The following is a 22,469-nucleotide window of genomic DNA, read 5'->3' as shown; positions in this document are numbered from 1 at the left end:
CATTAGATGATTTGACTGATTTGACTCAATTTTCATCTAACAGCTCTTAACTATCAACTTCACGTGAAATCGACTGCACCCGAGTTCCCACCTATTATTATATATCTAAGTTGAACATAACTACTACCTCCAATTCAAGTGTTGATAAAAGTAATTTTAAAAAATATAACAAAAAGATGACAAAATAATTAATTGTTTAGTACTTTTGTTTCTTATATAACTACATGACATCATATAAAATTGTCGCTTAAATATTTCTGTTAGTTTTAGTTTGAAGAGAAAACTAAAATTGAGTTATTTGATAATCATTTCTTTTTTTTTTTCATTTATCAATAATTTTCAGAGTGTATTTATCGTTTTTAAAAATTATTTTTATTATAATATAATATTTTAAGGTATAGATTTGGTACAATTTTATTTTTATATAAGTATATCGTTATGATATTGTTAAAAAAGGTAAGAAAAAGCAATAGAAAAAATATTTCTGTCTATTCAAATTATATGTAATAATATAATATAGAAGGATGTTTATAGGTGTTAAGAAAATCGAAATAATAAAGACGTAATATTTCGTAATAAATATTCAGATATGCTAAATAATACTAATTGATCTAATTGATTATAATTATATTCTAACAGATATAATCTAATTTTTAGATTAGATATAAAATTGTAGTTGGTTCAAGAGTATTCTTTTTAGGTATTATTCTAATTTGTATTATATTTACGTAAAATCTAACGTATATTCTATATTGATTTATCTATCGTTAATACATATTTTTTATCTTTATAATTTTTAGATTATTACTAATTTGAGTGGTTTAAGTTTTTGGTGACTGGTGAGTACATCTCCATTCTTATGTTCCAATCTTAAAAATCTATGTTCCACGACAGCTAAAGGTATTAAGGTAATCCTAATTTCACATTTGAAACATATATAATATGCTATTAGAAAAGAAATATGCTAGCTAGAAGCTAATAACATTGTTAGTGAAAAAAAAAAAAAATAAAAGGAGCCAAGTAGGGATTTGTGATTTGTGATTTGTGATTTGTTAGGTGATTGAAGTAGCATGGTATGATTAAAGTGAGGCATTATTGGCAGTGTTCGAAGGAAACGCAAACATGTTTTTGGCGTATTAGCAGATTGCCGGGATGCTGACGTCATCATCTGTCATCAACGCCAATTCCTTCCCTCCTTCTTCCGCAATTCTTCTCTTTCCCAATTCTCTCTTCTCTCTCTAAAATATTAATACGATTCCCAAATACTCTCTCTTTCTCTCTCTAGGGTTCCTCTTTCTCTCTCTCTCTCTCTGCGGCAATCACACTCTCTCCGGTGAGCCTTCGCTCTTCTCCAATTCCCCTTCTTTCCTCTACAATTCGAATTCAATCTCATTCTCCTCCTACTTTTCTTTTACACTCATTCCCCCTTCGTTCCTTTTCTTTTCTTATCTTCGTTTTAATTTCTCACCGTTTAAGTGTTTTCGATCGAGCAGGATTGGCTACTTTTTCAGATTTCAATCGAATTGATTGGCTTCTATGCTTATGAATATTCTTTTTTTATTATTTTTTATGTTATTTAATTTTGGGAATGATTTTTAATTATTTCCGTTTTTTAGCTAAAGTTATCAATTTTTGTCATGAATTGATGATTGATGAGACATTACTGACCTCAGGTGTAGAAGATGTTCATTCGTGTGTGTGTGTGTTGTTATTTGTTTTTTTAGCTGGTTGGTAGTTGAAGTAGATGGCAGCATATGAAATCTGCTGATTTTGAAATTGTTGTGTCTTCACTACACTGTTGAAACAGAGTACTCAAAGGATAGTGGTTCTGAATTAAGTCACCGGAAAGGGGCCTGCCTCCTTTTACCGGCTTTAGGTGTGCCGTACATCAGTAACTTGTTGTTGAAGCACCCTAAAAGTCCAGCTGGGTAGCTTGCTAAGTGTGATGTTTGATGGGGTAACATGCTCCGAATACTGGGAAACATAATTAGTTGTTGAACTTCTGCGTTGTTGACCGCTTGATTAGCTTCAGATTTTGTTAATTAATCATCGAGACAATTTAGTAAAGTTCTGTACAGTTTTGCCCATGATCCTCATTATATGCTAGCATATTTCTTTTGGTACTTTCTTTACCTTTATTTTTAATGTAGATTAAAAAAATGGATGGAGGCCGTGGTGCTACCGGTGTGGATATGTTTCTTCCAAATTATAAACTTGGAAAAACACTTGGCATTGGATCCTTTGGCAAGGTGAAAATTGCAGAACATGTATTGACCGGTCATAAAGTTGCCATTAAGATTCTTAACCGTAGGAAGATAAAGAACATGGAAATGGAAGAAAAAGGTTTGTGTTGTTTTCTCAACAATAATCTCTAGTATTCTTCTAATTTCGTTGCTTCATATTATTTTCAATTTTCCATTACCATCTTTTGTTGGATGCATATGGATTTATGGCTTGAAGAACATCTGGTATTCCGATAATAAGTGGCATTGGTATACTTTCTAACAACTTTCAGTTTGAAGAGGAACTTAACTGATTTTCTCAAGCTTTAATTAAAAATTTGCATGCTTGGTCAGTCTTGTTAATTAAATATGCTTATCTTGAATCATTAATTCCCTTTTCTTTCTCCAAATTTGTTGCAGTGAGAAGAGAAATCAAAATTTTAAGACTGTTCATGCATCCTCACATTATTCGGCTTTATGAGGTTGTAGAAACTCCAACTGACATCTACGTTGTGATGGAATATGTGAAATCTGGAGAGCTCTTTGACTACATAGTAGAAAAGGGCAGGTTGCCAGAGGATGAAGCCCGCAATTTTTTTCAGCAGGTATGATTGTCTACTACTAACTTTGCTTATGTTGACTTGTTGAGCTTGTTGCAAACTTCTTACATAATCGGTCCCAAGCCTAGATAAAAGAAAAGGGTTGTGTTAGGCTGTTGACAACCAACGTAAAAGTTTGTTGAATACTCAAATTCCAATGACATGATTGTGTATTAAGTGAACTTGGAGAGCCTTCTTTTGTCGCAGATTATATGAGTTTATTTCTTTTATTGGAATCAGATAATCTCTGGTGTGGAGTACTGTCACAGAAATATGGTGGTTCATAGAGACTTGAAGCCAGAGAATTTACTTTTGGACTCCAGGCGCAATGTCAAGATAGCAGATTTTGGCTTGAGCAACATCATGAGGGATGGTCACTTTCTTAAGACAAGCTGTGGAAGCCCTAACTACGCAGCTCCGGAGGTTTGGAATTCTTTTGATTTCAATGGCATAGATGATATCGATCAATCATAATTGTTTGCTTTTTAAATTTTATTTTCCTTTGCTTGTGATTCTCATTTCTTGGTTTACACTGATAATAACAGGTTATCTCTGGGAAATTGTATGCTGGACCTGAAGTAGATGTTTGGAGCTGTGGTGTAATTCTCTATGCCCTTCTTTGTGGCACCCTTCCTTTTGATGATGAAAACATTCCAAATCTCTTCAAGAAAATAAAGGTATTGTTGATATTAAATTCATTTATGATTAATTTGTATTATACTTTCTTCATTTTCTTTTTGATGACTGTGAAAGGGATGATAGTATACTGCTGCTTGTTCTAAATTTATTTTAGGATAAACCACAAAAAATGCACCCGAATTATCTTAGCGCTGGCAAAAATGCCCCCGATTTTTATTATTGACAAAGATGTCCTTAGATAATTTAAAAATGTGCAAAAAATGCTCAGTCATGATAAAAAAACTTGCTTTGTTAACGGAAAAGCGTGACGTGGTTCACTTACCAATGTCTGAGTTTCACTTGTCACACAGGAAATTCCATTTGTCACATCACTCTTTTTCGTTAACATAGAACGTCTCAATTCACGAATGTGCACTTTCGTCACGTTTTTAAATAATTTGAGGATATTTTTGTTGATAACAAAATTTGGGAACATTTTTGTCAGCAACAAAATAATTTGGGTGCATTTTTTGTTTTTAATCACTGGTTTGTGCTTGGCATGTTTCTTATGATTTGCGATCTTGCTTGTGATCCACAGTCATTTGATCTACTTGCTCTTCTGATCCATAGCTATATCTTACAAGTTATAGTTACTAGTTAAGGCACACTCTTGTAACCTTTGAAATAAAATTTTGTATTTTGTTCTATATTAATATACTTAAAAAATTTCTCTGAGAAATGAGAACTACATAATCGGAATCAGATTTATTCCTTCAAGATGTAATCCTTGAAGACATTTAATTACAACATACCTTTTATAGGGCGGGATATACACTCTTCCTAGTCATCTCTCACCTGGTGCTAGAGATTTGATACCAAGGATGCTTGTGGTTGATCCTATGAAGAGGATGACCATACCTGAGATCCGTCAACACCCATGGTTCCAGGCTCGTCTTCCTCGTTATTTAGCTGTGCCACCACCAGATACAATGCAACAAGCAAAAAAGGTTGGTTTGTACATCTTCGTTATGCGCTCTCAGAATACTTTTTCAATTTCACTCTCCTGTGATATTTCTACCTTGGGTCAAAGCAAACCTAGCTCTATTTCTTATTCCCTGTATTTAAACATAATTTATGCAAAATGGTGTGGTTTCAAGCCTTTTGTTACTACACGAACCACGTCTTTAGTGTTCTGAATTTTTTGAGTTTCTCGACATAATGAGTTCCAATTGCTTTGTCACTATGTTTCCAAAAATGTTGTAATTTATGCAACAATAATTGTGGATATTATAATTCAAGTTAGGTGATATAATCAGTCCAAAAAGTAAAACTTGCCAATATGTTTTTTGTAGATTGACGAGGAGATCCTTCAGGAAGTAGTGAATATGGGATTTGACAGGAATCAGTTGGTTGAATCACTTCGCAACAGGATGCAAAATGAGGTTTGTACCTTTCCGTTACTCCTTGCATATATAATCCTTATTTAGGAATTTATCTCTTAATACCATTTATTTATTTCAGGGTACTGTAGCATACTATTTGTTATTAGACAACAGATTCCGTGTTTCCAGTGGCTATCTTGGAGCTGAGTTTCAAGAGTCAATGGTTAGTGTTTTGCTTATGATTTCCTAACATTTCAGTAGTGGTCTTTCTGTAACGAATTAATGATGCATAACTTGTCTAATTAGTATCCTAGACATACCTCTAATCTAATGTTTGTGCATGTATTCCCATTTGATCTGGGTTGCATGATATATACCATAGGAGTATTTGAGCTTAGTAAATTTTAGGCACCTTGACTTGCTTGCTAGGAAAATGAGAGGTGTTGCAAGGAAGATAAGGGATCCATTAAGGTTAAGGGGAGGGAGAATGTCAACAAAAGTGATTGTGAGAGAAAGGGAGTTGCCTCTGGACCTTGTTTATGTAATTTGAGTCCTTCTCAGTATTTTCCGTAATTTTAATGAGGTTCCTATCAGCAAACCATGTGTATTTTGTCTTTCTTGCCTGAACAATTTCATAATTAATAATATATTTCTTTTGCTGGTTTTTCCTTTTCAAAAATGCATCCTATACTAAACTCAGAAGTTTTGGTTTTACAATGTGACTGCTTAGGATTCTGGTTTTAACCAAATGCATCCCAGTGAAGTTGTTTCTCCAGTTCTTGGGCACCGCATTTCCAGCTATATGGATAACCCAGGTGTAGGATTGAGACCACAGTTGCCAGTTGAGAGAAAATGGGCACTTGGGCTTCAGGTACACTGTTTACACATATATATTGTTTTCGTACTGGAAGTAGATTCAATCAATGAAATGCTACGATCACCAGTGATGTTCTATCTATAGCCATTCGAGTGGAAAACTATTGTCCTCTGGGCTCTGGATATGCTCATTTAAGACATTGTTGTCTAACTTCTTGTCAACAGTTGTTGCCAGAGATATTGATTGTTTTGGTTGTTAATAACTGTCTTCTTGTGTAAATTGTGACAGTCTCGTGCCCACCCTCGTGAAATAATGACCGAGGTTCTCAAAGCCCTTCAAGAATTACATGTTTGTTGGAAGAAGATTGGGCACTACAACATGAAGTGCAGGTGGGTTGCTGGCATTCCTGGTAATCATGAAGGGATGGTTAACAATCACTACTTTGGAGATGATTCCAGCATTATTGAGAATGATGCTGTTTCTAATACTAATGTGGTCAAGTTTGAAGTGCAGGTAATCTACTCAAGAACCATAATCTCTACTTTATTCGTCATCATATCGGGTAAATCTAGTGTTTTCTCCAGGAAATTCTCTAATTCTTGATGATCTCATCTTTTGTAACAGCTTTACAAAACTCGGGAAGAAAAGTATCTGCTTGATCTTCAAAGGCTCCAAGGTCCACAATTTCTCTTCTTGGATCTTTGTGCTGCTTTCCTTGCACAGCTTCGTGTTCTCTAGAACACAGAGCTTGTAAACTTGAGATGCGTCGCATGTCGCATCTTGCATATGAATAAAGCCTGCAACGTTGTACATAAAAAAGTGACATTTTCAGTCTTTTTACTCTATCTTCTGTTCATACCCCTGTTTTTCTGTGGGAAATCATTATTTCGAGCCAATCCAAAATATGGGATTGACTTGGTTAATAGTGGTGTTTGACTAGGTTTCCCTTTCTGATGGTGAATCTAATTTAATCAATGTAGTGAAATATTTAACTATCTGTATGCTGTTCAGCCTAGTGTTGTAAATTGCTATTTGGACGTGGAAGCAGAAGGGTGTGCCCCTTTAGTCTCTAGGGTGGGTCTAAATGGAACTTGCCTATCTAGCCTCTTGTTTTTACTTTGCATGTAATTTCAGATTAATCTGTCTACATTGGCTGTAACAGTCTTGTTTATCAGGCATTAACCAAAGTCTATATTTTCTAGATACATGCTGCTGTAGCACTTTAGCATTTGCCTATATTTGTGTCAAAACATTAGCCAAATATGTTATATTTAAATATAGAAAAATGTTGGATGAATTAAGTACTTTTGTAATTAAATTCTAATTAAATTTCTAAAAGTTACTTTTTTATTTTTTGAAACTACTGGGTTTTTTTTTTTCAAATGATAGAAACATGGAAGCTTAATGAAACTAAACAAAAAAAATTATAATAAATACGGAATTTTTTCGACCAAAAGTACAAATTTTTGAAAAAAGTTAGAAGTATTTAGATAAAAATAAAAAAATTGCATTTCTTTTTCCTCCATCCTTTTTAACTACATCCTTTTCTTTCTCTTTCTGTTTTTCGCTTCGTTTTCTTTCTTGAAAAGAGAAAGAAAAGGGGAAGAAGCAAGAATAAAAAAAGTGAAGAAAAAAACTAGAAGTAGAAGAGAAAAAGAAAAAAGAAAAAACAAGCAGCAGCAGCGAAGAAGTATTATCAGAGATGAATTGGGAGTTTCTATTTAGAATATTATCTGTAAGATTATGTATTGGTGTTCTAAAAGATAAATTGTCTAAAATGATAAGCTTGTGTTCGCAGTTCACTTTGGTTTAACCTTCAAAATAAGTGGAAATTATTTGAAGAATTTATGAATCAACGATAGAATATGAACTTCTATCTTCAACATAGAAAGATCAATAACTTTATTCAGTATCCAAGACTAAAAACATATCTTGTTCTTGTCTTTGGTTTGTAGATTTATTTAGTCAATTCATTTATCATTACACTAGAAAATATTTACTCATTTTGATTACTACATATCAGCATGCTCCAAAGTTACTGAAATTAATAAAACTAATTGTAAGTTAGAAAATATTAGGGAGATCAAGGGAGTTCCAAAACAACAAATCTCCATCAATAGATTCCTTCTCCTTTTCCTTTTCATCTTCCTCCTTATTAACCTCATTTTTGTTCTTGCTGCAAGCCTTGTTAAGTTTGCTAATTTGATCTGAAATTCCTGTTCTACTCTTTATGTTCCCTGACTGAAGCTTCAACTTCAAGCACTCATAATCATGTATCCCATTGAAGGCATAGAGAGAAGCTGAGAACTTTCTCTCATACTTCATTCTGTTCATTATAGCTTTCATCATTGAAGGCTCATCATCACCATCATAGTTCTCTGCCTCCACAGGCTCCTCCATCTCTTCAACAATCTCAAAAGGAGAATAACAGTAACTTGATGAAACAATAGCATTCTCATCCAGGAACCTGAAATCCTCAACAATCATACCTTCTTCTTCTTCGATTTCTTCCTCATTTTTCACTCTTGAATTCGAGTCAATGCTTGATGTCTGTGTTGCATCCATTTCTTTCTCCCTTTTGGCATCTTTCTCTGTTAAACACGATTCAAAACTACTAGTGATGCAATCAATTTGTTCAATATTATCACTAAATTCGTTGTTGCTTGCGCTACAAGCTTCAGGATCATAAAGGAAATCTGCGAATTGATCAATCGAGAAAGCTTTCGACTCTGCTCCATACACATCAGCTTGATGATCTTGTTGGTGAGTAGTACTAAGATTAGAACAAGAGATGATATTATTCTTTGCTTTAAGCCTTTGAAGGAGGAGATTTGCAATCTTTGAGGAAAGAGCAGGATTTGAGGAAGAATGAGGATAACAAGGATCAAAGTTGGTTCGAGTATTGGATCCGCGGAGGATCCAAGCTGCTTCATCATAGGCTCTTGCAGCTTCTTCAGCAGTATCAAAAGTTCCTAACCAAACTCTGATCTTCTGAATGGTATCTTTGATCTCAGCCACCCATCTTCCTGATGGCCTTTGTCTCACACCAACAAACCTCTTTCTTGATCTTCTTGTAGATTCTCCTAATGCTGCACCTTCTTTGATCATTTCATGCCATGATTCCATGTTTTCTTCTTCAATTGCTTCAGCAACCTTTCTCTTCCTTGCCATTTTTCTTGATCAATTACACTATTTTTCCTACTTGGAACTCTTGGAGATTCTTGGTTTTATTAGGTGTATATGAAGGTGATTTTTTGAAGTGTTGAAGCTTGGTTGCTATGGTTTAGTTTGTGATGGTTTTAGCCTCTTATATATAGAAAGGGGTAGTGACTAGAGAGTAAGCAATAGTTCAGTGATTTTTTTTAGGACTTGAATTTAAAATCTTTAGTTAAGAGATTAAGATATCTATCACCTTAACTAATGTTAAAGTTACTTATTTTTTAAAATTTATCTGTCTGTAGACACATTCTGATTCTTAATTTACTCGCTTAAACTTTGTAATTGGTGAAATTTGTTGGACCATGGCAAATATTATTTTTAATCTCTTTTTATAATCCCATTTGAGAATTTAACCATATCTTCTTACCACAGACTAATGGGCACGCTTGAATTGGTCATTGCCCATTGCTTTCAATCTCTCTGATAAAAACTAAACATGTATGACAAATAATTTAACTATGCATGCACATTAAATTAGTTATCAAATTAGTTATTTGTATAAAATACATATGAAAAATATATAAAACTATATAAATATATGTAATTAGATGTTGACTATTTTTTTTGTATATAATATTTTTAAAAATAATTTATTTATTAGTAAAATAATTTTCATCTGTGAGAGAGAAGATTTTGTTATGAAATTTTATTTCTCTAATTTATTCTACATGCTATTAATTAATTAAAATATAAAATATTATATATAAAAAATAAAATAGATTAAGAAAATAAAATTTCTTAATACAATTTGTTAGAAAAGACAGCAATAAAAACATCCAGAGTAGCAAAATCCTAACGCCAATAGAATGAACTAGAAAGCATAGCAAGCTAGCTGCATCTAGCTGGAATTTGGCATTTGGATTCAACCTTAAAGTACACTGGTTATTATATATTTCTATCATTAGTTATCTTCTTTTGACTTGGTACATCTTATGTAAGTCGTCAATGCCTGTAAACAAATTAAAAAAAAAAAATACTACACCTAATTCTTGTTGATGCTTATGTATCATTTTTCTTTGAAATGTTTAATTATGCAAGTTAAAGGGGAAAAGAAAAGAAATTATACAAAATAATAATAATAATAATAAGTGTAAATAATTAAAATTCATCTAAGAATTTTCTAGTTGGAGATGAAGCAAGTCTCTTTCAAACCGAAGCTAGGTCCTAATCATTTTAAGTTAATCTTAAATACCCTGAAAGAAAAATGCTTTTGTTGTTGTCTTCAATGATTAAATTTCAGAGAGACGATTTCAACAATGCTCCACAGAGACATATTGTCCATATCCAGCCACAACATTAAGTCTGCCTTTGAAAGAGAGAAATTGAGAGAAATTAAATTAAATTTTTGCATTGTGTTTGAGATAAAATGTACTGAATTAGGTTATGTCTCATTATTATATTTAATTTAAAATAAATAAGGAGATTGAGAAATAGATTTAAAATTTAAAAAATTAAATGAAGATATTTTTTTGATAAAAAATATTATTAAAATTTCAGTCTCAGTTTTTTAAATTTCAATCTCTGTGTCCTCATTTTTTGGAGATACCGAAAAAACTGAAAATTTAGAGACAGAAACTGAAACTTTAGTTCTAATATCTAACTATCAAAGACAATCCTGAGTCTTAGTCTCCCAATCTCAATCTCAGTTTCCTAACAAAATGCTACCTAATAATTCCAGAATATAAATATATTTTATTTTGCAATGTCGTGTCATCCACTACATTGATCAATAATTATATGCTAAATTCTCTATGGAAAAATATATCATTCGTTATGGATTGTGACATTTCTGGACCAACTTAGGAAATACTTTTCTTCTTGTATAGTATTGCCGATGGCCGTAGGCTAGAATAAACCGTGGCCAAATTTTATGAAAAATTCATTGAAAATTCTCACAAGACTAGTTCTGTAAATTTTTTGTTTAATAATTAATAAAATGTATTCTCAATTTGATAATAATATAAGAGTGAACTATTTTGTAAAAGAGCACCAAATTTTTAACTATTTACACCTATACTGTTGCACATAAATCATATTACATTTTCAAATTAAAAGTATTACTCTATTTGTAGAAACTCTTTATATGCAGTTATCATTGAGAAATTATATGCATGCAGAATGACAGAATCAAAACTGGAACAGCTGTTTGCATTGCAAGTGGATGTTATTAAAATTTGAACAAATTGAGTTTTATATTATCATATAGTTTTACATTCGAGGCAGCATTTTGAGTAGCCAAATGGCTTTTACAATGAAGTTCCTACAAATGATCTTTTTTTATATATATAAATATAGAGTTCTCTTCTATTAAATATATTCTTGTTTAAACGATTTCATTTGGAAAAAAATACTTATCTGCCAAAATATTATCATATAAAACATTTACTAGAATTATTTAATGAACTATGATCAAAACACCTTAAATTTTTAAACCAGTCATAATTTTTACCAACAAGATTCTATGAGAAGTTCAAAACACCTCATATTCTTTACAAGTAAGCATAAATTCTGAATCTATGAAAGGAAGCTACAAAATTTAAGGCACATTATTGCTAGTTCTACAAGCTCCACAAATCTATCTGCTAAACTCTCTCTCTCTACATTGTTAGTTCTGGTTGGTTGCAGCCATTCAGTTCCAAATTGATGGCATCGTCATAGTGAACCTACTATGTGATAAACTTTTAAGCTTCTGATGAACTTTGAAGTAGTGGAGACCTGTGTTTGTGACCAAGAAACATTCCAGAATATTTGATTGGCATCAGAGCTGGATCCTTATATGCATTGGCCAACTTTTCATAAAATTCAGACATGTTTTGATCTTCTTGATCCTGTCTGTCCTTCTTGATCAAACACTGCAGCAGTACACATAAGTTCCATAACAATTCATTAAAAGAAAATTAAAAAAGAGAGAATGAGGTAACTTAGAATGAATCATCAGCCAACTTACTTCGGCCGGATAGGCCTCGAATATAGGAAGGAATCTTTTCCGGCAGTACTCATTGAACAGAAATGTGAGAATTGGAAGAGGAAGAGTCAAGCCAGATGCTAAAGGAAGCTTTTTCAGCCCAAATATCCCTATCACTATGATATGCATCAGCAACAATGAAAAGATTGTGTAGTTGTGCACTGTAGGCCAAAATTCTCCTCCAGTTTGATACTTTGGGACATACACATTTAGAAGCTGTTGCAGAAAGATGATTAAAACCATTAGAATGTTATTTGATTGCATTTTGTAAAGGAAAACAAGCACAATCTGCGAACCTGGTTGCGGTAAATGATGTATCCAACACAAAAGTATACTACGAGAAATGGCAGTATCAGTGGAGCAAGGATGAAGTAAGTCACACCAAGAAGTCCAAAGAACAGAATCCTGGGAACTTCTCTGTGGTAAGGGATGGATGGCGCCTCAAAGTCCTCGTAGCTTTCTCCTCCAAAAATTCTATCTATATAGTTGTAGAAAAGTCGATCCGATTGAAAGAGTTCCAATGCTATATTGGTCCATCCAGATGTTACAACATATGCTATGAAGAATGATGCCTGCAATGGATAAGACATAAGACATAAAGATGCCTTGTAGCTCAAGTAATACAGAGAGCTCAGAATGTTGTGAGATAAAACTTGTCATTCTTCTCACCTGTGTCGGTACAGCTTCGGCCAATACTCTTGGAAACTCTTTAGGCTCGAGAAAGATGTTCAAGCGATAGAGCGCGGACCCTGATAGAACATTTGCAAAGAACAAGTTCCATATGGTAAACCATAACACTTTAGTACATGCACTTTTTTGTATTTGACTCCATGAGATGTGTCCTTGCAAGGATGAAAGAATAATCATAATTTGCGGAACCAAGGACAAGAACAAATGAAGAATCTGAATGGGAAGGTATCCTGTTATAACTTGGGTCACAAGTGCTCTGCAAACAAATATTGGTGGTGCCAAATGTTACTGATAAAACAACCAAAGAAATCCAATCATCAGAATATTACAAGTACTGCTATTAATTATTGATGTGTTTCTTTTGCATGCTTATGTAAACAACAGCTAAGTCTTGTCTTACCAGGTGGAGTCGGCTACAGAGATCAAAGGACGACCATTTAATTGAATCCATTTTGGCACATTTTAGCAGATAGATATCGAATTCAAGATGCAATAATTTGTAACTTACGTTCTAAGTATATCTTTCAGAGCAGGGAACATGGTTTCCAACTGATCAAGATGTGTAAGACCTTGTACTAGTGCAACTGGGATCAAAAACAGAATGGTAAGAACAATGAAGGCTATAAAAGCCACCAGCTTGCTGATCCATCTTCTAATAAACGTGACAGAAAAGAAAGGCCAATAAACATCGTGAGGCTCGGGAGCTTTCTCGGTTATCCAGTTAGTTGGATTGACGCCTCCTTGAATCTTCAAAGCTGTCGCCGCACCAAATCGCGACTTAAATGAGACAAAGGCAGCTGGAACTTCCTTTTAATATAGTTATGAAACAAGTTTATGTATTAGATATTTCAATTAATAAGCATGAAAAATAATATCTAGAGCCAAATCTAGTAGACACAAGTCAAGGCTAACTACACATCTAATGATGATTTGGTTTAACCGCTTAAGTAAATGATTCAATGAAATTGATTGCTTTGTTGATATGTAAGGTTTAAACCGGAGCAGACATGATAATCACCTTTCCTTCAATTGAAGACTGCTCTATTCTCACATTATCTTCTATGTCTCCCAATGTTTTTTCATACTGATCTACCATGTCAACTTTTTGTCCGAATATTCCAAAACATCCGTCACGCCGATACCTATTTGGAGAATTATCTTTATGTTTCAGTTGGGTAAGCCTTTTATACAGTCTCTCTGCATCAGTCTTCATGGAAATAATAAACTGTTAGTAGTTAAAAAATTACAAGTAACATTGAAAGAAAGAATTGAGATTAGGTAACAAAAATTAAGTAAATCATTAAAGAAACATCTTAGAACTCCAAGAAAACACTTACAATTAGAACTTGAAGTTTGCTGCTGCGACGGACAACTGAGTTTGTAAGATAAGTAGAAGGATGATACTCCATGAAGAAGCGCTCAACCGTCTCTTGGCAGTTGCTTTCGGGTGGAACTGGAATACCTCGGACTAATATGGTAAACTGATGAGGCTCAGGCTTGGCTGAAAAGAAGCATGCAATTCTCTTTGATGAAATATATGCATATTCCTGCATATGGTTTTAACACCAACCATGAAAGTCAAACACCAGAGGTAAAATCAAACAGCATGCACAAAGTAAAGAAGACTCAAACAATAAAACTTACATGATAAAGAAGAATGCAGACAACTGCAGTGAAAACATATGCAGCGCAAAAATGGATCCATAACCTTGAGAAAGGCCAAATCTAGCGATCAGAGATCCCATGTTATGGCTTAGGTAAAAATTCAGTAAAAGGAATCAAATTTTTCATATACACCCAATGAGATTTCCTAAGATTTGATGTGCCTAAGAGACAAGACTATGTATCATGATCAACAATATTTACTTACCTCTTTGAACCATTGTTAACATTAGAAATACTGAAGGAATCCAATGACTTGTTTGGAAAATCAGCATCATCACGAATCTGAGTCCCCATAAAATTAATTGGAAGAAGAATGAGTATCCCAACAATTCCTCCAAATGTAAATACTTTTACACTGCAGATCAGAACACCATAAAAGCAAAAACAACCTTACACTGCAGCTATGCTTGAAGAATAATAGCATTGAGTTTGGTAATTAAGAAAACTGATTAATTTAAATCACCTAAAGACAAATATGCGCATGAAGACAAAAGCATCTAGGCCTGCATTTGAAATAAGTTCATCTTCAGAGGGCTCCCATGCTCTTCGCATCCAACCAGCCGTAGGCCGCCGTCCCAAATTGAATTGAGCACCCTCTGGAAGTTTATCTTCGGAAACTAAGCGCGATGCATAGACAGGAATATTGCCAGGTTGCTCCCTCAGTATAGAGTATAAGGTGAAAAATATAAAACACAAGCTAAAGTTAATTCCAACTGAAGTTAGAAGAGCTGAAAGAATCATTGTTGAAATCTGGTTCAGAACCAGAAGATCATCAATTTTTTGCTCCCAATATCTCAAGTATAGTCCTGAAATCAAATAAAATGCAACTCTCAATAGTTGATTTGAATTTATAAGGAATTAATATGAATATACCATTAATACCTATTATAGGACACCATTCATATAAAGTAATTAATTAGGGTTCGGTGTATGATCGCTTCAATAATGTTTACCTCTAATTAAGGTATTGAACTATTGAAACCCTTTCACTCATAAAGCATCCACGCATCACTCACAACATTATCAGTGCTAGTTATCCAAATCTAATTGCTTGGATAGGTATATGGAGGCAGATCAAACCACAAATTCCCATGAGCTACACCAATTTATTCACATCCAAAGATTACGGGTTTGCTCAGATTAAATTGGAAGAAAATTAACCAGATCCACATCCAATTAGTGCAATTAGAAAGACACATTAACTTTGTAACTTTTTCTACCTAAAAACTAAATCATGCATTTTAACATCCAAAGATACACATTTACATCACGATTCTGGAATATGATATAAGATTATTATACACATTGCAGAGTTTGGTAGATTCATAAGATAAAAAAGAAAAAGATTATACAAGATCAATAGTAATCATATAGAAATTGAAGATTTCCAAACCTGGTTACGAAGGAAAAGAGAGAAGCATGACGATGATGCATGGGGTAGAGTTTGTTGCATATACAGTTAAGGAATAAGAATAAGAAGGTAGATTGAAATGAAAAACACAAGGAGTTCCCGGGGCGCTTTTTTTGGTAGAGGACATGAAATGCACGTCCACGTGTTGATGCATGGATTCAATTCTTTTCACCTTACACACAATGCAAGCTAAGGCTACTCCTTCTTCGCTCAGCTTGCGTAACATGTCATTGATCAACACAAATAATATACTATTGAAATTTTAAAATATTTAAATAATTTTTTCTTAAATAAGTACGAAGAGAGTATGTCATTTGAGTTATATCTCATTGACAAATAAATTTTTAGTACAGTAGAATTTAAAAAATATCTATTTAATTCTACTGTTAATTAACTATATTAAATCTGTTGAATTAATAATAAAATTAAAATACAATTCTTCAATTTTTTTTTGCTGAATCAAAACCAAAAAAAAATTATTATGATGAAAACTTAATCAAAACAAATGAACTATTTTTCTATTAAAAGAATTTGAGCACAATTCTTTAAAAAAAAGCTCAACATATAAAGCATAACTATAAAAAATCGATAATTTTCTTGAAGATCCAATTTCTTTGGACATCCTCTCAACTCAATTTTTCTTTTCTTCTCCTTTTAGATATCAAATTAATTTAGGGAAAATTACACTCCCCTCTCCTGCGAGATGTTAAAATAACACTTCCCTCCCCTCTATTTTATAAATGTACATTCTCCTCCCTTCTAACTTTTAAAAAACCTCCTCTTTAATCCATTTTAAACTTTTTGTGTTAACTAATGTTAACTTTATCCATTTTTTAAGAAAAAATAAATTATTTTTTAAAAAAATACCTATTAGTAAAAATTTTATTTTTTATCATTAAATTTTGCTTACCAAAATATTCTTTAATAAATTATTCTTTTATTGATTAAATTGTATTTTTTAAAAAATTTAATAATTATATAATTTCTTTTCTAAAATACCCTTCAATAAGTTTTTAATTATTAAATTATAATTTTACCAAAATTTTCGTTAACAATTTTTTTATATTTTACTATTAATTTTTCGATATCTATATATATTATTTTAATATTAAATAAAAAATTTTAGTAAGATTATTTTTCAATATTAATATATATTAATTGTTATATATATTAACAGTGGTAAGATTTTTTTATTTAATATTAAAATAATATATATTGATATAAAAAAATTAATAATAAAAATAAAAATAATTGTTAACAAAAATTTTGATAAAATCACAATTTAATAATTAAAAAAATATTAAAGGATAGGTATCTTAGAAAACAATAATTTAATTATTAATTTTTTTAAAAGTATTTTAATAAAAATCAATTTAATCAATAAAAAAATAATTTATTAAAAATGTATTTTAGTAAGTAAAATTTAATGATAAAAAATGAATTTTTTGCTAATAGGTATTTTTTTAAAAAATAATTTATTTTTTTAAAAAAATAGATAAAGTTAATATTAGTTAACACAAAAAATTTAAAATGGATTAAAAAAGAGATTTTTTAAAAGTTAGAAGGGAGGAGAATGTACATTTATAAAAGAATAATGCTAGGGGTTAGTAACTTTTGTGATTTGTAGCCATCAAATAGCTATCGATGATGGTTTTAATAGTGTGAGATTAGTGTGAAATTTTATCCAATGACTCATTTTTTTGTTGATTATATGCTGGCCAAAATTCAACAAAGTTGCTGACCCCTATACTTTTCCTTTATAAAATAGAGGAAAAGGAAATGTCATTTTAGCATATTGGAAAAGGAGAGGAGTGAAATTTTCACATTAATTTACTGTTGTCTGTCATTAAAATGGCTAGGCCTGAAATCCAGAATGAGATAAACTCAAAACATTTATTAGAGAAAAAGAAATGTAAGAAAAATAGCACACGTGGAAGGTAGGTAGCATAGAATATTCCAGGTGTAATACTCTAGTAGTACTTTTCAGTTAACACCTGAAACTGAAGAAGAAAGAAACCATGCACATCATCATCATCATCATCATTTTCATCGCCCACACTTCCGTTTCCATCCTTTCAACTTTCAACAATTAAGTCAACTAAAAGTCTAAAACAATACCTTACTGTCCTCCCTCTGGAACCTTCGCATCCTTTTCTCCGCCCACCTCAGCTGCGTCCTCAGTTTCACGTTCCTCTTCCCAAATTACTTTCCGCCGATCCTGCTTTTTCTCAATGTGTTGATCCAATTAGGATTTCAGTTCCAGTTAATTTCATCTTCTGAATTCGGTAAAGTTGTTATTAGAAAGGATGAGTAGCGTGTTCGAAGGATATGAACGACAGTACTGCGAGCTTTCTGCTAATCTATCAAAGAAATGCACTGTAGCTGCTTCTCTTGATGGAGGTAGGTAGTTAATTAAAGTTCTTCTTCATCCTTTTTTTTCTTAATATATTTTATTAGAATAATTCCTTTACGTTTCTGATTTTTATTGATTTGGTTATGTGTTTGGTACTTCTAGGCGAATTAGCTCCATTATTTTATTTTTTTTTAGCATCAAATATGTGAGATGTGTTTACAACAAAATAATTGATTTTTGAAAGAATAAGCCACAATATGGTTGAATGTTTCAAAAGTGTATAGAATCTAAATTTCGTAGGGTACCTGATAGGGTATTAAATTTAAACCTCTGTATGTAGGTGATTTTGTTATACTTATTTCACGAGACAAATTGCCATACAAGAAAAGTATTGGATTATAGAATATTCATCATAGAATGTCTTAATTTCAAACTGGCAAATCATCAACATGTTTTAATCTTATGAACAATAGGAGGAATCAATGAAGTTTGTGATTTTTATGCTAGAGTAATATATTCTGTTTCTGTTGAATATGCAGAGCAAAAGAAGCAAAAGGTTTCTGAAGTAAAGACTGGAATTGATGAGGCAGAAGCTTTGGTACTCTCACCACTCTCGTTTTACTTTTTCCTCTCTTTTTGGTTAAAAATCTGCCTTAATTTCTCATATTCTCTAAGATTCGGATTCCATGGTGTATCTGAACTTGTAGATTCGAAAAATGGACCTTGAGGCAAGAAGTTTGCAGCCGAACGTTAAGGCCGTAGTTCTTGCTAAGTTGCGGGAGTATAAATCAGATCTGAACAATATTAAAAGCGAAGTTAAGAAAATTGTAGCGGGTAACTTGAATCCTTCTGCTAGGGATGAGTTGTTGGAATCAAGCATGGTATATGTTGTGACGGTATGATTCATTTTTGACATCGCTTTACACATGCACACACATTTCAATTTCATGTGAAAGTCACCATTATGATGCAACAATTTGGAGTTGCAGCCATTTATGTGTCCCTTTCAGTAAGTATGGAACAAAGTTAGTTATCCATAGCATCTTATGTCCTTATACTGAGCTTATATCGAACTTTCATTTCTGAACACTGCTTTTCTTGGATTGGCGCTGTCAAATCTGATGCCAGCTGCTAATGTGACTCTAATAGGCATCAGCTGATCAAAGAGAAAGATTAATGGCATCAACTGAGAGGTTGAACAAGTCTGGTGACAGAATTGAGGAAAGTAGAAGAACAATGTTTGAGACAGAAGATCTTGGGGTTTCTATTCTTCAAGATTTGCATGCACAGCGACAGTCTCTACTGCATGCAAATAACACGGTAGTGTTTAACTTTCTTGAATAACTAACGATTTGTCTGCGTTTTTTTTTTGGTAATAAGTTAGGAAAGCTTTCAAGTATACCGGTATACCGGTGTTTCAGTAAATTTTTATCATTGATCTTAATTATATATATTATATATATTTTTTATAATTAAGATCAATGGTTAAAAATTACTAAAACACTGGTGTACTGGTACACTTGAAAGTTTTCCAATAAGTTATATTTTAAGAACTCTACACCCTGAAATAAAAGCTTAGGCAGTATTTTGACTTTTATCTCTGGGATTTGACTCTCATGTGGCATTTGTATAGTGTGTTTCTAGTTTCTTAACTTTATTTGGGGTTGAAGTATATGCTCTTCTGTCTATTGATGGTTATGTCATCTCATGCAGCTTCATGGAGTAGATGATAATGTAGGCAAGAGCAAGAAAATTTTGTCCAACATATCAAGAAGGATGAGCAGGAACAAGTGGATTATTACCACCATTGTTATTGTCATGGTTCTTGTTATAGCCTCGATCCTGTACTTTAAACTTTCTAAGTAGCCAATGCAGGCCCAGTTTTCTTCCCTGGTCGTTGAGTGCTTGGGAAAAGATGCTATGTTGGGCAACGGTATAAGAAAATTTGGTGGCGTTTTCTTCTTTGAAGTGTATGATTATTGACGAGAGTATGCTGGTTTTGTAATATATGAAAATTTGCTTTCTTTTTTGTGTAACTAGTGTCATATCTTTCTAAAATGGTATTACTCTTGTAATATCATTCCCCCAAAAGAGGTTCAAAATTATCAAATTGTTTTCACTTGCCAGTTCCCAGCTAGTTTTCCACTTAATAATGTGCCTAGATTTTAATACATCGAATTCAGCAATAAAAAAAAGATAAATTTCAGGTTCTAGCTTCTACTTATCAGTGCAATAAAAAAAATTAAAAAAAATAAATAGATAAAATCAACAATTCTCATTTCGATGAGTTTCAAACAGCATGAACAACTTTATGGCGGTAACATGCATTGATTTCTGAAAGCCTTCAATAGTAAGGACAATCCAACAATAATTGCAACAAAACTATTGCTTGTTCCTGGCTAGTATTTACAATAGTGTCAAAAATCAGGAATTTGGAAGATTCCCTGTGGACAAATCTGCAGCAGAAATGAACTAGAACAATAAACTATTTGCATATCATTAATTGTGATACTTATGCTGTTAACTACGTATAATTAGGAATTAACTATGCATCAACAATATATTGACTGCTGTAGCTTTCATGCATCCACCCAACTACAGCCAGGAGTTTTTCTTGCTCCACTGGCTAACATGGCTTCCCTCATCTCGTTCGCTTCAACCGGTCGGCCGGCAGCAACATAGATGTCACGGAGAAGAATATAGTATCCCCCTTCATCCGGCTTCAACTCCAATAATTTCTTTATAACCTTCTCTGCTATTTCTACATCACCATGAATCCTGCAAGCACCAAGCAGTGCTCCCCAAATCACATCATTGCAGGGAATAGGAATGCTTGTAAGGAGATCATATGCCTCCTGTAGCCTCCCGGAACGTCCCAGCATATCCACCATGGCACCGTAGTGCTCAATCCTTGGTTCAATTCGATACTCTCTTTTCATGCTCTCAAACAGCCTAATCCCTTCATCAACCAAACCCTTATGAGTATATGCAACTAAAAGCGCCAGAAGTGTCACCCCATCTGGCACAACCCCAGAACGAATCATCCACTCAAACAACCCAAATGCATCATCGGCATTACCATGGTTTGCGCACGTAGAAATCATTGTGTTCCATGTGATCAAGCTTCTCCTCCTCATGCCGTTGAATACATGCCACGCCATCTCCAAGCATCCACACTTCCCATACATATCGATCAGGGAATTGCAGAGTGCAACCATCCACATAAACCCATTCTGCTCTATGTACTCATGCACCATCCTCCCTGTCTCTATGTCTCCCGAATTTGTGCAAGCCGAGATCACGCTCACCATGGTAACCTCATCCGGCCTCACCTCAGTATGCCTCATCTCCCAAAACAACTCCAACGCTTCCTGTGGAAGCTTGGCCTGGGAATACGCGGATAACATTGTGGTCCACGAGACTACATCCCTCTCAGGCATTTCATCAAACACCCGTCGCGCAATTTCTAGCTCCCCTGCTCTTGCGTGTGCTACAAGTAAGCCTGACCAGGATACAACATCAACCTCTAATCCCACTCTTAAAGCCTCCTCAAACACCCTCCTTGTCGTCAAACTCATCCCCTTTGCTGCATAAGCATGTAACAATGCATTCTGCACATAAAGGTGGCAGCAAAATCCGGCCTTCAAAACGGCACCGTGTACTGAACTAGGAAGGAGGTTGGTCTTGGAGGTGGATTTAAGCAAGAAGGTGAAGGAAAACCCATCTGGAAAGATACCCTTTTGGCGCATAAGGTTAAAAAAATAGGTGGGATACAAAGGGATGGAAGTGGTGTTGGAGTGGCCACGGATCAGAAGGTTGTAGAAGAAGGTGGTGGTTGGTTGAGGCATATGATCAAACATGCGGTGGGCATAGGACAAGTCCCCGAAGGGCGACACTGCAGCGAAGCGGAAGAGCTTGGCAAGGACGAGGGGATGGTGATGGAGGGAGGCGCAGAAGGCGCGGGCATGGAGGACCTTGAGGTCTCGCATGGAAGTGCAGGTTTCTGCCATGTGGGCAAGTGTTGATGCAAGTATGCCATTTTGCATTGTTTTTGAGGTAATATGGTTAGTACTCTCTATGGAGGATTGGAGGATAACTGATTAACTGTAACATTCTCAATTATTAATCATGTTTGGGGAAGACACTGAGGTCTTTAGTTGTTGCCTCTTGTTATATTTTATAACAATATGATTGCAGGCTTGCAGCATTCATGAAACTGGTAATGATTGAGTTCCAAGTTCACAATTACACTGGAACTATAGGAACTATTTCTTAATTAGTTAATATTAGTTAATTTTAGAGTTTAAATTTAAAATTTAAAGTTAAAAATTTCTGATTAAAAATAAATAAAATAAATTTAAAGATGTTAGCTAATGTTGGTTAAAAAACATTACCTAGCATTACTGCTTCAACAAGTGCTACCTTCTTCCCTTATAAAACAAGGTGAGTTCTATGGTGCCTTTGTTATGGTGCCTAAATTGCCTAACTTCCCTTTTAAAGTAAAAAATAAAATATTTAAAGTAAAAAG

At 33.5% G+C, this 22,469-nt stretch overlaps 5 protein-coding genes across 5 annotated transcripts; 2 read left to right on the top strand and 3 right to left on the bottom strand.

Moving 5' to 3' along the window:
* Positions 1-946: 946 nt before the first annotated feature.
* Positions 947-6,843, top strand: LOC112744511 (SNF1-related protein kinase catalytic subunit alpha KIN10). The gene is made up of 11 exons (XM_025794171.3): positions 947-1,333; positions 2,151-2,343; positions 2,643-2,827; positions 3,062-3,244; positions 3,367-3,498; positions 4,261-4,446; positions 4,792-4,881; positions 4,961-5,044; positions 5,552-5,692; positions 5,927-6,151; positions 6,263-6,843. Exons 2-11 carry the CDS (start codon positions 2,160-2,162, stop codon positions 6,374-6,376), a joined length of 1,524 nt encoding a protein of 507 aa, XP_025649956.1. The 5' UTR covers positions 947-1,333; positions 2,151-2,159; the 3' UTR covers positions 6,377-6,843.
* A 743-nt stretch (positions 6,844-7,586) lies between these two features.
* LOC112740682 (ethylene-responsive transcription factor ERN1-like) lies at positions 7,587-8,906 on the bottom strand. The gene has a single exon (XM_025789280.2). It carries the CDS (start codon positions 8,807-8,809, stop codon positions 7,703-7,705), a length of 1,107 nt encoding a protein of 368 aa, XP_025645065.1. The 5' UTR covers positions 8,810-8,906; the 3' UTR covers positions 7,587-7,702.
* A 3,158-nt stretch (positions 8,907-12,064) lies between these two features.
* LOC112740681 (CSC1-like protein HYP1) lies at positions 12,065-14,918 on the bottom strand. The gene is made up of 8 exons (XM_072216022.1): positions 14,641-14,918; positions 14,383-14,532; positions 14,157-14,220; positions 13,850-14,059; positions 13,531-13,737; positions 13,021-13,319; positions 12,492-12,768; positions 12,065-12,394 (listed from the first exon to the last, which is right to left on the bottom strand). The coding sequence occupies exons 1-8, from the start codon at positions 14,916-14,918 to the stop codon at positions 12,065-12,067; spliced, it is 1,815 nt and encodes a 604-aa protein (XP_072072123.1).
* Positions 14,919-17,566: 2,648 nt separating this feature from the next.
* Positions 17,567-19,977, top strand: LOC112744510 (vesicle transport v-SNARE 13). Its single transcript, XM_025794169.3, has 5 exons — positions 17,567-17,988; positions 18,481-18,539; positions 18,649-18,837; positions 19,091-19,261; positions 19,655-19,977. Exons 1-5 carry the CDS (start codon positions 17,895-17,897, stop codon positions 19,805-19,807), a joined length of 666 nt encoding a protein of 221 aa, XP_025649954.1. The 5' UTR covers positions 17,567-17,894; the 3' UTR covers positions 19,808-19,977.
* A 272-nt stretch (positions 19,978-20,249) lies between these two features.
* On the bottom strand, positions 20,250-22,187 carry LOC112744509 (pentatricopeptide repeat-containing protein At5g48910-like). Its single transcript, XM_025794168.2, has one exon. It carries the CDS (start codon positions 21,985-21,987, stop codon positions 20,521-20,523), a length of 1,467 nt encoding a protein of 488 aa, XP_025649953.1. The 5' UTR covers positions 21,988-22,187; the 3' UTR covers positions 20,250-20,520.
* Between the last annotated feature and the right edge of the window lie 282 nt (positions 22,188-22,469).

The sequence above is a fragment of the Arachis hypogaea genome, chromosome 14 (assembly GCF_003086295.3).
Source record: "Arachis hypogaea cultivar Tifrunner chromosome 14, arahy.Tifrunner.gnm2.J5K5, whole genome shotgun sequence".
Classification (NCBI taxonomy): domain Eukaryota; kingdom Viridiplantae; phylum Streptophyta; class Magnoliopsida; order Fabales; family Fabaceae; genus Arachis; species Arachis hypogaea.
Note: the sequence above shows the minus strand (reverse complement) of the source record. Positions and strands in the feature narration are given on the sequence as shown.

Excerpts from the sequence above, each read along its gene's own strand:
- LOC112744511 (XM_025794171.3), top strand. The coding sequence starts at position 2,160 with ATGGATGGAGGCCGTGGTGCTACCGGTGTGGATATGTTTCTTCCAAAT. Across the intron at positions 2,828-3,061 it reads CCCGCAATTTTTTTCAGCAG|ATAATCTCTGGTGTGGAGTA; the intron begins GTATGATTGTCT and ends TATTGGAATCAG. Across the intron at positions 4,447-4,791 it reads CAATGCAACAAGCAAAAAAG|ATTGACGAGGAGATCCTTCA; the intron begins GTTGGTTTGTAC and ends TGTTTTTTGTAG.
- LOC112740682 (XM_025789280.2), bottom strand. The coding sequence starts at position 8,809 with ATGGCAAGGAAGAGAAAGGTTGCTGAAGCAATTGAAGAAGAAAACATG.
- LOC112740681 (XM_072216022.1), bottom strand. The coding sequence starts at position 14,918 with ATGATTCTTTCAGCTCTTCTAACTTCAGTTGGAATTAACTTTAGCTTG. Across the intron at positions 13,738-13,849 it reads GCAAACTTCAAGTTCTAATT|TTTATTATTTCCATGAAGAC; the intron begins GTAAGTGTTTTC and ends AACTACTAACAG. Across the intron at positions 12,769-13,020 it reads CTGAAAGATATACTTAGAAC|AGCACTTGTGACCCAAGTTA; the intron begins GTAAGTTACAAA and ends ATTTGTTTGCAG.
- LOC112744510 (XM_025794169.3), top strand. The coding sequence starts at position 17,895 with ATGAGTAGCGTGTTCGAAGGATATGAACGACAGTACTGCGAGCTTTCT. Across the intron at positions 17,989-18,480 it reads AGCTGCTTCTCTTGATGGAG|AGCAAAAGAAGCAAAAGGTT; the intron begins GTAGGTAGTTAA and ends TTGAATATGCAG. Across the intron at positions 18,838-19,090 it reads GCATGGTATATGTTGTGACG|GCATCAGCTGATCAAAGAGA; the intron begins GTATGATTCATT and ends TGACTCTAATAG.
- LOC112744509 (XM_025794168.2), bottom strand. The coding sequence starts at position 21,987 with ATGCAAAATGGCATACTTGCATCAACACTTGCCCACATGGCAGAAACC.